The 14,278-nt window shown below is 39.9% G+C and overlaps 1 protein-coding gene across 1 annotated transcript in view; it reads left to right on the top strand.

Annotated features, from left to right (window-relative positions):
• Positions 1 to 14,278, top strand: part of Lonp2 (lon peptidase 2, peroxisomal) — a 92,638-nt gene that overhangs the window by 2,736 nt on the left and 75,624 nt on the right. The window contains exons 2-6 of the mRNA XM_005401402.2: positions 4,589 to 4,823; positions 7,619 to 7,750; positions 9,372 to 9,494; positions 11,958 to 12,121; positions 12,935 to 13,029. Coding sequence (XP_005401459.1) covers positions 4,589 to 4,823; positions 7,619 to 7,750; positions 9,372 to 9,494; positions 11,958 to 12,121; positions 12,935 to 13,029 — 749 coding nt within the window. The remainder of the gene's footprint in view (positions 1 to 4,588; positions 4,824 to 7,618; positions 7,751 to 9,371; positions 9,495 to 11,957; positions 12,122 to 12,934; positions 13,030 to 14,278) is intronic.

Genomic DNA, 14,278 nt, shown 5'->3' with positions numbered 1-14,278 from the left:
AAGATTTTGCAGGATTTTAAATTTTTTTATGTAAATCCCTCCAAACCAACAGTAAATTCTCTTGCTGGAAGTAAACACTAATACAGTGGTACCTTGGTTCATGAACCCTTTTGTTTGCAGACAGTTTGGTTTACAAACAAAAGCATTTAGCAAAATTTTGTTTTTGTTTACTAACTGTACATCAGGTGATAAACACAACCCATAGCTACTTTCCCACTCAAACCCAAATGTGCCCATGTTTTCCAAAATCATGGAGCAAACTCCAAGATACCACTGTACTCAGATAATGTGTAATCTGACCCTTTTGTATGCTGCTTTTGTTCCAAACATGACTAGCAATGTTAATATTTAATCACTTAAATTAGAAAGTGTACAGTGAAATATCTTCATTGCATTTGGCACTGTAAGAAGCTACCAGACCCAATCTAGAACTGTTTGCTACTTGAAGAGTATATAGAAGAAAGATAGCACCATTCTCCTTGGTAATAGATTCTGAAGTCTTTTTTCTTTATTGCAGCTTCTAAAACATTCTCCATGACACTAGTGTGTCCTTGTGTCCCCTCTGTTCCTCCTGGTTACTTGCCTTTCCGGAGGGCAGTGTACTCCAGAGGGGAGGTGCGAAACTCTGCTCCTGCCTCCTGCTCCCAGCACATCAAGTGGCGCAGGTGACTGGGCTCAGGCTGCCAGGAGCTGTCTGTTCCCGTGTTCCTTGTCGTGTGGACTGACGTCGCTATCCTGCTGCCTGCCGTTGTGAGCCGTGCAGTTGTGTCTATGCGTCAGTGTGTGGGACATTGCCTGATGGCAGCCTTTTTAAAGGAAGAACTTTGCCTTACCCTGTCATGTAGAACTTGGCTCCTATGCCACCTCTGGACGTCCTGCTCCTCATTTCTTTGCTCAGCTGAACTGTATTGGATTTGTAGTAGCTCCTGAATGAATGGTGTTTTCTGAGTTAAAAGTGGACAGAAGGGAAAAATGGAAGTAAAGCTTTTGTAAAGAGGGAAGGAGGAGTTAAAAGGAAGGTAGGGAAATGGGGAAAAAAAGAACCAAGTTTAGGTATAAATTCCCTGTGATGAATGTGATCATTATGTATACCTAAAATGCACCAATAAAAATCATTTTCTTAAAAAACAAAAACAAAAGGACAGTAATTTAGCACTCCCTGCAAAGTACCTTTTCAGGCGCTTCAGATGGTCTTCCATTCTTTCAACCTGGCATTCTTTAGGGTCCAGCGCTTCCTTTCCTGATAGTACTGATCCTTCAGTCCCTGTTCATCTGCTGTCTTACTTATCTGTGAGATCCCAAGTTGGTTTCTTTAGCATCCACCTAACAAAATATAAATACGTGTAGTATATACAGCAGATGCACAGTTCAAACATCAGCTGCTATTCAAGGAAATAAGCAGTGTGACACCATGACAAAACTAACAAGAAACTTCATGGCTCTTTCTCGGAAATGTACACCTTTTCTTTGTTTCCAGAGCTTTGACAGAGGTCCTTCTCTCAATAAGCGTTCATTAAATGTTATGTTCATCAAGTGTTAGGTAATAGCTGTGCTTTACAGTATCTCAGCTATTTAAAAGCTGTGTTAATAAGTATGTAAGTACAAATTCATGTTGTCTGTCATGGTAAGAAAAGAGTAAAATTTGTCATAAAACCTAATTCAAGAGCCCTGTGCCTATTAACTATCCTTGTAACCATGACCAACTAGCTTTTTTCCCCTATTCTTGAATCTCAGTTACTTATTCATAGTAAGGAGATAATACTACTTTCCTAATAGGGGCAAAAGGCTGTATATAATGAAATAATATTTATGGAAGCCTTTTGTAACTGTGAGGCATTCTAAACCTATTTGCTAGTGGCATTATTCACTAAATGGAGAGTTTAAAATGTGGATTCTACAAAAGAGGATTGAAGAGAGGAGTAGGAGACCCTACATTTTCCCCACATGAGCAGCTGACCTAGCATCATTACAGAAGGAATTTGGAAGATTGAGGATTCCAAGAAAAATGGAAGACTTTAAATTAAAAACAAAAAACCACAACCATGTGCTTGATCTATAGACCAGAGTCCAGACATTTGCAGTGTTTTATTGTCTTGGAAAATTGCTTTTATTCCAGTAGTAGCTTTTAGATTTTCCTACCATTACATCTGATGGCTTTCAAATCCTGACCCCTATATTATCAGAGTCAGTTTTCAGATTACACAGTCAGACCTTGTAATGAGACCGTGTGTGTATTAAAATACTATAATATGTTACAAACTCTGAAATTACACTCTGACTAAGAATTTCAAAAATTGTCTGAACTGTAAGAATATCAGAGTACTTGGAGTGTAGATTTATTATAGAGCGGCCACATTGAGGGGAACACTGTTGCTTTCATTTGGTTGTATAAACCTGGATCTACTGCAGATTCAAAGTGTTGCTTTGGGTCATAGCTAACACTGCACGTCGTGCAAGAGCAAGAATAGTTAGATACGTGACTTGTGGTATAAAGACTTGTGTTTCATAGAAAGTAATTGAATATTTTGTTTGCTTGTCTGTTTTTCTGTATAAAACTTGGAGTCCACTAGATAATATAACTTATCCAAAATAACATTAAATGTCCTTTTTCACAGCACTTTTCTCCCAAAATGTCTTCACCAGATAGTGTGTCCAGCCATCTAGAATTTCACAGATCATGTTTTTCTTTAAAAGGGTATGTTCTAGTCTACGGGCATACCTCTCTGAACGTGCCCGATCTCGTCTAAAATGGTATAGCCTAGTCAACTGTGGGATTTCAATTCAGAGCCACTTAGGACTTTTAAAACTTTCATCTTGTTAGGAAGAGAGGTGTGCTGGAGTCCTGCTTCATCTTGTTTCAGTTTGGAATATCTCCCTTCCACTGTTAGCAAAAGTGTCAGATTAGTTTTGTAAGAAACCTGTTTTAGCATCACCTTTTGTCAGCAGCATCAGCCAGGTAATTAAATTCATCTCTCATCTGGAAGTTTGGGTTCAGCTCATCTTCCTTTCTGAGTCCCTCGGGCAGGGGATCCGGTCTCTCATCTGACTGTCTCTGCATCCTAAGGAGCTGCGGACTCTGCCAGAGCACACCTTGGCGAATAGCATCTGCCGTGAATTATAGTCTAAGTTATTTCTAATCACTTGAGGTATTGCTAATTTTCTCAGGCAATTTGAGTTGGTTTTCAAGAAATGGGAAATGTAGCTTACTATTGGTTAGTGATTTCAGAAAAGTAGCCGCAGTACACGTAGGTCGTAAGTAAATGCCAGATCATCTCAAGTTTTTAAAGTGTATGATTGTTTTCCTTTTCACCCAGTTGACTTCCTAATTATTTGACTGAAGTCGTTGTCTATATCAGTTTTTATCCCCTTATGCTAGACATGACTGAAAGGGTGCTGAGGAAGGATGGACGTAGCTCAAAGTAGGCTGAGTGGTACAGGAAAACAAAGGCTACTGACACTCCACAGAAGGCATAAAAGGAAGTAATCCAGATGAACTGTACATACAAGCAAAAATGCACTTAGTCATTCCCATGCTATATGTGGATGGGATTCACTGTTTGAGATGAGCAGGTACAGGGTTCTAGTACTATCATTCCTGGAGAGCTAGTGACATTTAATTTCTTTTCTTCAGTTACCACCTTTCCTGTGTCTGAGGGGAGAGAATGTCTAATTTGGCACGTGGAAGCATCTTCTGAATGTTCATCTTTATGTTTTATGTAACTTTGGCTTAGTTTGGATGAGATTCTTCACAGATTAAGTTTATATGTGAGTTGGTCAAAGCATAAAACTTCTCAGCCATTATTAGATTGCCTCTTGAGCTAGGTTTATGCCTTCTGGAGGTGTAGGTCTCTAACTGTCCTCAGCTCGTGACACTGTGCAGTCTACAGTGTTTAGTTCCCACATTTAGAGATCCAGGATTAAGGATACATATTTCCAGGTTATGATGGCAGTTTGTGATATGATGGCAGTTGTGTAGACATTTAATGGATTGTATAAGAATTGGTTTGATGAGCTGGGCTTGGTGGCGCAAGCCTGTAATCCTGGTACTCGGGAGGCTGAGGCAGGAGGATCGTGTTGGGAGTTCGAGACCAGCCTGGGCTACAAAGTGAGCTCAAGGCCAGCCTGAATTGCGTAGCGAGACCCTGTCTCAAAAAGATTAAAAAAAAAGAAGAATTGGTTTGATGATAACAGCAAAACTGGTATTGGAACAGAGATTTCTTACACTGGTTTGTGCTGTTTGTCTATTTGAAATATTGATATTTATTCTGTTACAAGATTGCCTTATTCCTAGTTGGCAAAGTTAGAGTAATAATTGTCAGCTTTTACATTCTTATGCTTCAATAATTCAGATGCATGTGATTTCCTAATTTTTAAAACAAGTGCCAGTTATAGTGAGATCGCCCCATAGTTGATGGCGATGCCTCAACGTACTACAGACTGGATGCTAAATTAAATAGAGAAATCCTTCATTTCCACCTTAGATGTTCTTTATTTTTTAAATGAATTCCTCAGAAAAAACAACACTTTTGACGTGACTTGTGCTCTGCCCTCAGGCATCTGTGACCACTCCATTGTGTGTGCTTTTCAGGATCGGGACAGCTGCACTGGCAGTCCAGGTTGTAGGCAGTAACTGGCCCAAGCCCCACTACACTCTGCTGATCACGGGCCTCTGCCGGTTCCAGATTGCCCAGGTCCTGAAAGAGAAGCCCTACCCTGTGGCTGAAGTGGAACAGTTGGACCGGCTGGAGGAGTTCCCCAACACCTGCAAAACCAGGGAGGAGCTGGGAGAGCTGTCGGAACAGTTCTACAAATACGCAGTACAAGTGAGTGACCTTTTCCTGGAAAACCCAGTTTTCGTTTGTTTCTTTTGCTGTTTTATGGTGACTCTCAGAGCTGAAGTTTCAGCGCAGCATATGTTTAGATGGTTTAATAACATTTTATACTGTATTTCACTTTGCTTTTGTCTGTGCTTGTAAGTAAATCATTCGAGCATGTATCAACCCTTTCTAAAGTTTTTTTTTTTCCAATGGAATCTAAACTTTAATGTTACATTAAAATACAACACAGAAGCTATTTGTCACTAAAACACCTAGACAACCAATTATAGACGTCATATTGCCTCGGAAGTCCAGGTTACAGAATTGTGTCCATAACAATGAAAGATTAAGCCCATGGTGACTGACTTCAAATATGGTTTAAACCTTGGCTAACTAGATTTCTGGGAGGGGAGTGCACTTTACACATACGTTAGATTCTGGATTCTTTATTTCTAGGTTCGAGGTTTTTTATAAACTGTAGATAGAACAGAAATCTACTTTTCCCATTTCATTTTCTTTCAAACCTTAGTGAAACAAATGATAAAATCGTATTACACAATGTAGTCTCCTACAGTCCTGTTGATAATATCCGGTGATATAACTGCATCTCTGATTTTAAACTCCTCTTTTTTGTCTTTAACCCATCCTGCCAGCTGAGCCTTTCTTGAAAAACAAAATGCCAGCTTGGGGCACGGCTTTTCCTTGAGTAAGGAACTTCAGTGGCCTTAGGGTAAAGCTCAGGCTGCTCAGGAAAAGGTTGAGGCCCCGGGAGCCTGTCTGAGGCCTCCACCTCGCCTCAGGCCCCTCCTCCATCAGCCATTCTGACCACTGAGGCCCGAGCTTCACGTCCGGTTACTTCACATGTCTGTCGTTTTTGCCTTCTGTTCTCTGCTGGGAGTTTTGAGTTTTCACATTGGATGTATGCTTTTTCAGCTCCTGTAGACTGTGTTTCTTTCTCTCTTTTTTTTTCTTTCTCACTCTTTATTCATATTTTTAATATAATAGCAATCGAGTGATACTAAAATTTATCTTATAGATCTGTTTCCCTACCAAATTGGAATTTGTCTCTGCTTTAACTGGCTTGTGCTAAGCAGTATAGTGAATCTGACAAGTAGTTTCTACTCAGTAAGTGCTGGGGAGTGAATTTTAACTCTTTTACTTTCTTAAGATGAATTTCTAGGAATGAGGCTCTTCAAATTTTATTATCTTCTCCCCCTTGAACAGCCTCATCATAATTACACTTTAACTCCTTGATTCTAGGCAGGCGACATTGTTTTTCGAGTGGTGTTATTATCACTCTAAATACAGAATCTTATTAGAGTTGACCATGTGAAGATTTGATACATCATTTATAAATTGGTATGAACTAAGTTTTGCTATGTTAGCTCCAAAATCTCAGTTACCAGGTAAGTCAGACACACAAGCTTAAATATCACATGTGTTCTTAGATATCACATCGTATATGAGAAATCCAAAATATAAATACATTAGAGAGCAAAATATAAAATAGATAATAGGAAACAGGGAGGTAGGGTCTTCTGCAAAAGGGAGAGACCGAGAGATAGGGGGAGGGGAGTAAGGGAGGGTGGGAAGGATGGAGAGACGTGTGCATCCATGCACCAGCTCCCCACGGTGGGTGTGATCACAGTGTGCTGCAGACATGGATTCGTACAGTTTTTAGAAATCTCAGTCATAGAGCAGATGTGTAGTTCTGCTTAGGCTTTGTGCCTAGAACTAGTGTGTGTGATCATCTGCAGATTAGACTCAGTTCAGGACCCAGGTGCACAGAGATCCATCTCGTATTGCCGAGGCGGAAAGAAAAGCTGTGGACCCCTCTGTTGCCTCCGGTGCTCTTGTCCAGCAGGAGCTTTTCCCGTGCCCTGGTGTTTCAAGGGTCAGCTTAAAACTCGCAGCCACGCCTGTGTTCTAGGGAGGTGAGACAGCACAGTCCTGCCGTGTGCGCAGAGGAGAAGGGTCTCTGTCTGTAGCCCAAATGACATTGCAGTTACTGAAGCTTGTCTGGGTTTAATCTGTCTTTACTCTAGGTTTTACTCTAGACCCTAGAGGTATTGTTGTTTTGCTTGTTCGTTTCTAAAAATTACTCGGTGCTCAAATTTTAGATAATCCAAATGTAGAATTTTAACTCCTGGTTGGCTGTCATAATAGCATCAGCTGTTAAATTTGCAGAATCTGATAATTACATTGTGCTTGTGTAAGGAAATGTCCTGTTCTTTTTATTTTTGGTACTGGGAATTGAACTCAGGACCTTGCACTTGCCGGGCAGGCGCTTGTGCCTCTGAGCTGTATTCCCAGCCCTGTCCTGTCCTTTAGAACAAGGGTCATGATGTTTGTAACTTACATGTAAATACAGTAACTACCATAATAATATTAGTGTGGGTGTGTACCGAGGCAGCTAATGTTGCTTTATAAAATGTTAAAAGTTGGTGAATCTAAAAGGATATATAGGAGTGCCTTGTACTATTTATTATACTATTTTTCAACTTTGTTATAAACTTGAATTTTTTCCAGAATACAGTTTAATATAAAAATCAGCACAAATTCACAGAGTCTTTCATGAACATGGGTGTGCAGTGCTTTTGAGCCGTTTTTGCTTTTCACTGTTATTGCTGTCGAGGAAGTACCCCTTTCCCCTGAGGCCTGTAAGATGCCCGTATAATACTGATATTAATGATCTTGCAAAAGCAAAACCTGAAATGCAAATATTCAACCTATGTGGAAGTCTGATTTTTGAAACTCCCCAGATAATGCCGGATTTCATTCAAGTCCTTTTCCCCCTCTAGTTGGTTGAAATGTTGGATATGTCTGTGCCTGCAGTTGCCAAATTGAGGCGTCTTTTAGACAGTCTCCCAAGGGAAGCGTTGCCAGATATCCTGACGTCAATTATCCGAACCAGCAACAAAGAGAAGCTCCAGGTACAGTGCTCACTTCTTCAATGCCAAGTTGCTCTGTCAATCTTTACTTAGATCCAGACAGTGAGTAGTTAAATTTGGAGCTTCAAGAAAAAACTACTGGCTGGGCATGGTGGCTCATGCCTGTAATCCCAGCACTTGGGAGGCTGAGGCAGGAGGATCACTGTGAATTCAAGGGCAGCCTGGACTACGAAGTGAGTTCAAGGCCATCCTGAACTACAGAGCAAGACCCTGTCTCAACAAAAAAGAAACAGAGAAGTCCTGGAGACTTGTAGAATGAAATGGTAGAATGAAAAGTAATGAAAATAGTTTTGTATTTAAATTGACTTTTTAAAGTGATTATTATATACTTTTGTTCGTATAAGCAGCCCTTTTATTTGCAGTCACTGCTAGTAGTTGGTCAATTTATGGAAAAAGCTAAAACTGAGACTCATTTTTAAAAAGTAAATTTTAGTGTAAGTATGTGAATATTCTTTACCTCGCCATTTTCCGAACATGTGCAGGCATGGCCTTTCCTTTGTACATGCCCCACTGCATTAGAATTCTCCATGGTGTTTCTTACGTAAATCACTCCTAGGCTGCATTATCTATGATTTTCAGATTTTATTTCTTTCATATGAAATAAGTTTGAAAGCCAGGCATGGTGGCACGCGCTTGGTGTCCCAGTCCTCAGGAGGCTGAGGCAGGAGAAATAAGTTTTAAAGACATTTGAAACATCTATATGTAGATCCTAGTCTACGGCCATTCTACTCTGAACAAGCCCAATCTCATCTAAATATAGAATCCTAGATTTGAAACTCTAAGACTCTAGGTTTTCTTGCATATTTATTTTTTGTAGTATTTGTAAGCAATCTGTAGGATTTGTTAAATCTTCCTAAAACATTTAGTTTTCATGAAATAGCTCTTATTTTATCCAGTTATTTAATACTTAAACAGGGAGCTGGGCACGGTGGCACACACCGATGATCCCAGCACTCGGGAGGCTGAGGCAGGAGGATCCCTACAAGTTCAAGGCCAGCCTGGCTACGTAGTGAGTTCAAGGCCAGCCTGTACTACGTAGTGAAACCCTATCTCAAAAAAACCAAAACCAAACAAAAAAATTTAAATAGGGCAATTACAACAGCAGGTACAATTTGTATAAACAGTTTGGGTGTCAACAGAGACAGAGAGAGTTTGGCAGGCAGGTGCCAAGGAGCGCAAGGCTCTGGGTGTCAGTCCATGGGAGGCCACCAGGCGTGCTGCTGTCCCCTCGTGCACTTAAAAGTGTAGCATTTTGGATCTAGAAGTTGTTGAGATTGCAAATGTAGACACATTCTATCCTTTAAGAAAATAACCCATAGAAAGAGTTGAAATCACCTGTATGTTTGGTTCCTCATCCTGGAACACATAACTTCACTTTGAAATGAAAATCCCAGATCCTTTGTTCACATCTTTGATTAGAGTTTTCATATACATATTCAGTTCAGTTACCTTTGCTGATGCGTTAGCTTGGTTGACCGCAGTGTGGCTGTGGATGCCCATGGGATATTTTTACTCAGCAGTGTAAGTCATGGCTGTTGATTGCCTGTTTTTGGAGCGTGTGTTTCAGAGAAAGAGCTGCTATTAATGGAGTCCTGCTTCCCAGATTTTAGATGCTGTGAGCTTGGAGGAGCGCTTCAAGATGACCATTCCCCTGCTTGTCAGGCAAATTGAAGGTCTGAAATTGCTTCAGAAAACCAGGAAGCCCAAGCAAGATGATGATAAACGGGTATGTACTGCTCTCGTCCCATTCTTGGAGAGCCTTATACAGCATGAGATTCAGATTTTTCAGGAAAAAAAAACTTGGACTATAGAAGTTCATTGTGTCTGATAAAATTCCATCCTTTCCATGCCTGAATTTTTATTTTTTAAGCATGTAAGTATTTTCTCCCTGTTTTTGTTTTAGTAATCAACCAAAGGAGTAATTCACTGAGTTCTTTTTGTTAAACATGTTTTGTTTCTAATGTTTTCCATGTTTTAAAAATTAGCAAATAACTATGACATCTTTGCCTATAACTTTCTAAACTGCATGTAGTATTAAGAACAGAACACAAAATTGTTTTCTAAAAAGATTAAGTTGTATAATACTTTAGCTTTTTCTAAGTTTTAAAAGTGTAAATTTTAAGCCAGGCATGGTGGTGCATGTCTATAATCCCAACACTGGGAAGGCTGAGGCAGGAAGATCACTGCAAATTCAAGGCCAACCTGGGCTATGAAGTGAGACCCTGTCTCAAAAAAATAAAAAGTGTAAACTTTTCTTTAGTCAAACATTGAATCTTCCTGTCTTTTAAGCTTAGAGCCTTCTATCCTCTAGTGGTTTGATAAGTAACATTTATTTAGCTCCTTAGTTTCCCCTTAGTTTAATTTTTCAAAAAATACAGAAGTCTTTAACCCAAGTTATTTTGCCCTGTGAATGATATGAACACAGGAGTTGTATTTTCCCCCAATAGCTTTTTATTTGACTCAGCATTACTTATTAAATAATCCTCCCTTCTCCACTATTATGCATTCATTACATTTACTATAAATGATGGAGTCATTTGCTCAAACTTCCTTGAGCTGGTAGTTTACCGTTTTTATGTCTGGGCAAAGTTAAGATCAGGAAGATACACTTGATGTGGGTAAAATGAAAATGACAGTAGGGATTTGATGGTCACCAGCGCAACACTGTTCCTTCGTGAAAGAGAATACCCCACATCCAGAGGAAGAAGAGCAGGGCAGCCCCGTCCTAGGACAGAGGACGGCCAGTGCAGAGGATCCCAGAGCAGGAGGAGAGGGTCCCCAGGCCAAGGCTCGGTATACCGGGACCCCACGCCGTTTACCAGGCATCCGAAGTTTGAATTAGTTCTGGCATGAGATCACCTCTGTGACTTTACTAATTTTTTACAGAAAATCAGACCCATCCTCATACTGCCCTGGAAGTCAGAGAAATTATAGCTTAATATCAGAAAAGGGTTACTGCAGTTTAGAAACAAAATTCCACAGTACTTCAGAAGCTGACTCAATAAGAGATGGTTAGTTGAAGGTTAGTAGGAATCAAAAGACATGGTTTAGAGTTAGCCTAAAACTTGTCTCATTTTAATATCTGAATACAAGTTGAAAAGTGTTATTTTAGCAGGGAAATGGAAATGCATAAATAGTGCTTTTGTCTTAACGACAGAATCATTAATGTGCTTTTAAATTTTTCACTTACGAAAATTTATTGTCTTAAATATAATAATTTAAAAATTTATAATATTTTATATCTCCTATTGACATATAAAACTAAAAGTAGTGTTCATAAAATGTTTTTATAAAATTAATTTTCATCTATTGCTATGTGTTTTAACCTTCTTATATTTGAATGTGTTAGACCATTTCAAACCTTAAAACATTAATTCTGGAGGCTTATAAGTTAAACACCAGTATATCACTCTGCTCCAGGAGTGGTTGGCATTGACTCCTGATAATAATTAGTCGAGAGTTTCAAAGAGTACATGCAGTACTCTACAGTGCGCTGAGAGGTCGTGGAGAAGGAACACAGGTGAAGGCCGCCTGCTTGGCACTGCTGTGCTGGTTGGCTTGGGAGGAACGACTTTGGCCTGGTGGGACGGAAGCCAGAGGCTTACGCAGCCCAGGCCATGGTGAGCTGGGGAAGCAGTGGCTGTAGCCACTTGAGGACAAGCAGACAGGACCAGAAGGACAGCGGGCAGTACAGCAGTTAACAGAGGGCCCGTCGGTGAGGTAAGGTATTTTCAGAGGAAAAAGGGGTCTCTTGTTGAAGTCCATGATAAGAGCGCCCGAGATGCAAAGGTTGGTGATGTGAGAGAGAAAATTTCTAGTGAGGAGGAGGGGTGGGATTTATTCATACATCAGCTGGTGAGTCGTGAGGGACGTGAGGATACTCGTGGCTCGATATTAGCTCAATGACAGGTAGTGTCTGGATGTTCTAATTATTTCTAGTAGGCAGTTCTTTGAATATTTTTCTCATGCAAGTAATATTGTAAGCATGTACCAAAGGGCCATATCCAGTTTATGTTGATCCACTGCCTGCATGTGTGCCTGCCTTTTGACTACCCTGTGCTTAGTTCCTCTAGATAACGGACTAGAGGAATAGACGTGTTTATTTCTCACTGGTCATAACCTTACCTATAGCTGTGTACTTCATTTCTGATTTTTCTTGACCCACAGTTTTCTCGTACTTCCTGCTTAGGTTATAGCCATCCGCCCTATTCGGAGGATTACACACATCCCAAGTACTTTAGAGGATGAGGATGAAGATGAAGATAACGATGACATTATCATGTTGGAGAAAAAAATCCGAACATCCAGTATGCCAGAGCAGGCCCACAGGGTCTGTGTCAAGGAGATAAAAAGGTAAGTCGGCCTGGGCGTTCTTAATGCTTTCGTTTATTTTATTTGTGTTAAAAATTGTTGCTGTCAGAAACGTGATTCTGCTACCTCGGATCACAGACCGAAAGCTGAGTTATTTGATTTATATTCCCTGGTCTGTTCCTTTTTTTACACTTAATGCACTCAAAAAGCACCGTGGTCATCTGTATTCCCACTGCCTTCTCTCGGTCATGGCTTTCATCATTCTCGGCTTCTACCTTTGGTCTGTGGAATGTTTTCTTCCTTTCTTTATTCCTCAGCAGAGTCTAATTCTTTAAATAGTCTTAATCCTCCTAAATTGACACTACTTCCTCTAGTTTTTTTCTCAGCTTCTGAGAAGCAACATATCCCTTCTGCCTACAGCCTGCTGACAAGAGTTAGAACTGTTGTTACTGGCTTTTCATGGTCTAAAGAATGGAGCATACTTTGTTTAGATGTAAGGTGTGATCCTTTATCATTGTCTTTGTCACATGTCGCTTTTGTCATTAGATTATAAACTTCAAAGGGAAGGAACTAGCAGTTTTTATGCAAAACAAAGTACAGGGCAACCTTGATCACAAATGGAATACATGGCTGATTCCATTTTCTGGATAACCGCAGAGTTACATAGAACACCATTTGTCTTTTATGTTACAGGTATACAAAATAAAACTTTTATTAACTAGGTGTATAATTTTTTCATATTTAACTAAATATGTGTATGATACATGTAACCAAGAAAGGAAGACATGCTAATTTTTTGTTTTTGTGGAATTATTGTGTTCCTGAGCATGTTTGCTATGTATTTTTCCCCCACAGACTCAAAAAAATGCCTCAGTCAATGCCAGAATATGCTCTGACTAGAAATTATTTGGAGCTTATGGTGGAACTTCCTTGGAACAAAAGCACAACTGGTGAGCTGACAAAATAGTGCCTTGTTTTCAGTCCATCTGTCATGCAGAAAACTCCTGCAAATTCTCCTTTCAGACGTTCCTCATTGACTCTCCTATTGTTCAGTTAGCTTAATTGTAAGTTTTTGCAGCCACTTTATTGAACAATACAGTAATTGGGATATAAAAGGCTTTTGTACCTAGTTAGTGATTACATCTCTATGAGTTTTAATAATAAGAATACATCCATGAACTCATCACCATCAAAATCATAAATATATCCGCTACTGTCCATAGTTGCCTCCCTGTCATTACGTTACTATGATTTGCTTCTGTGTGTGTGTGTGTGTGTGTGTTTCGGTAAGAACACGTAAGATCTGTGCTTCACAACATCATTAGCTAAGGCATAATGCCACATAGTAGCATAGTCCCAAATGGGCTCATCTTGTATAAGTGAAACTTGGTACCCCTTAACCATGACCTCCTCATTGCTGCTTCCCCCAATCCCTGACAATTGCCGTTCTGCTCTCTGCTTCCCTGAGTTCATCTACAGTGTCACACACTGTGTAAGTGAAGTCATAACAGGGTTTGTCTTTCTGTGTCTCTCATGTTTCACTTAGCATAATGCCCTCCAAGTCCATCTCAGTTGTTGAAAGTGACCAGATTTTCTTATTTTTTAAGGGTATATAATATTCCATTGTATATATCTGCCACATTTTCTTTATCCATTCATCTGCCCATGAACATTTAAGTAGTTTTTGTTTTTTTTTTTATCTTGGCTATTGTGAATAACATTACAGTGAGCAGGAGGTACAGGTATTATTTGGGATCCTGATTTTAATTCTTTGGATACATACCTAGAAGTGGCATTGCTGGATCATGTGGTCATTCTAGTTTTAGTTTTTGAGGACTCTCCATACTGTTTGCATAGAGGCTGTGCCGCTGTCCTGTGTAGCTACCGTGTATGCAAAGGCTCTTTCCTCCATGTGCTCACTGCCGCTTGTCATGATTTGTGTTTCTAATCACTACCCTAACAGATACGAGATAATATCTCATTGTGGGTTTGGTTGATTTGTTAGTTTTGGTGCTGGGGATTGAACCCAGGGCCTTGTGCATGTTAGCAAGTGCTCTGCTACATCCCTGGCTACATCCCTAACCCCTCATTTTCCAGTTGAGCACCTTTCATATAGGTGAAATTGGTGCCATGTGTATGTCTTCTTTGGTGAAATATCTGTTCAGGTCCATAGGTGATTTTAAAAATACCTACTTTTTT

This window comes from Chinchilla lanigera, unplaced genomic scaffold (assembly GCF_000276665.1).
Source record: "Chinchilla lanigera isolate Chin_1 unplaced genomic scaffold, ChiLan1.0 scaffold00073, whole genome shotgun sequence".
NCBI classification, from domain to species: domain Eukaryota; kingdom Metazoa; phylum Chordata; class Mammalia; order Rodentia; family Chinchillidae; genus Chinchilla; species Chinchilla lanigera.
Note: the sequence above shows the minus strand (reverse complement) of the source record. Positions and strands in the feature narration are given on the sequence as shown.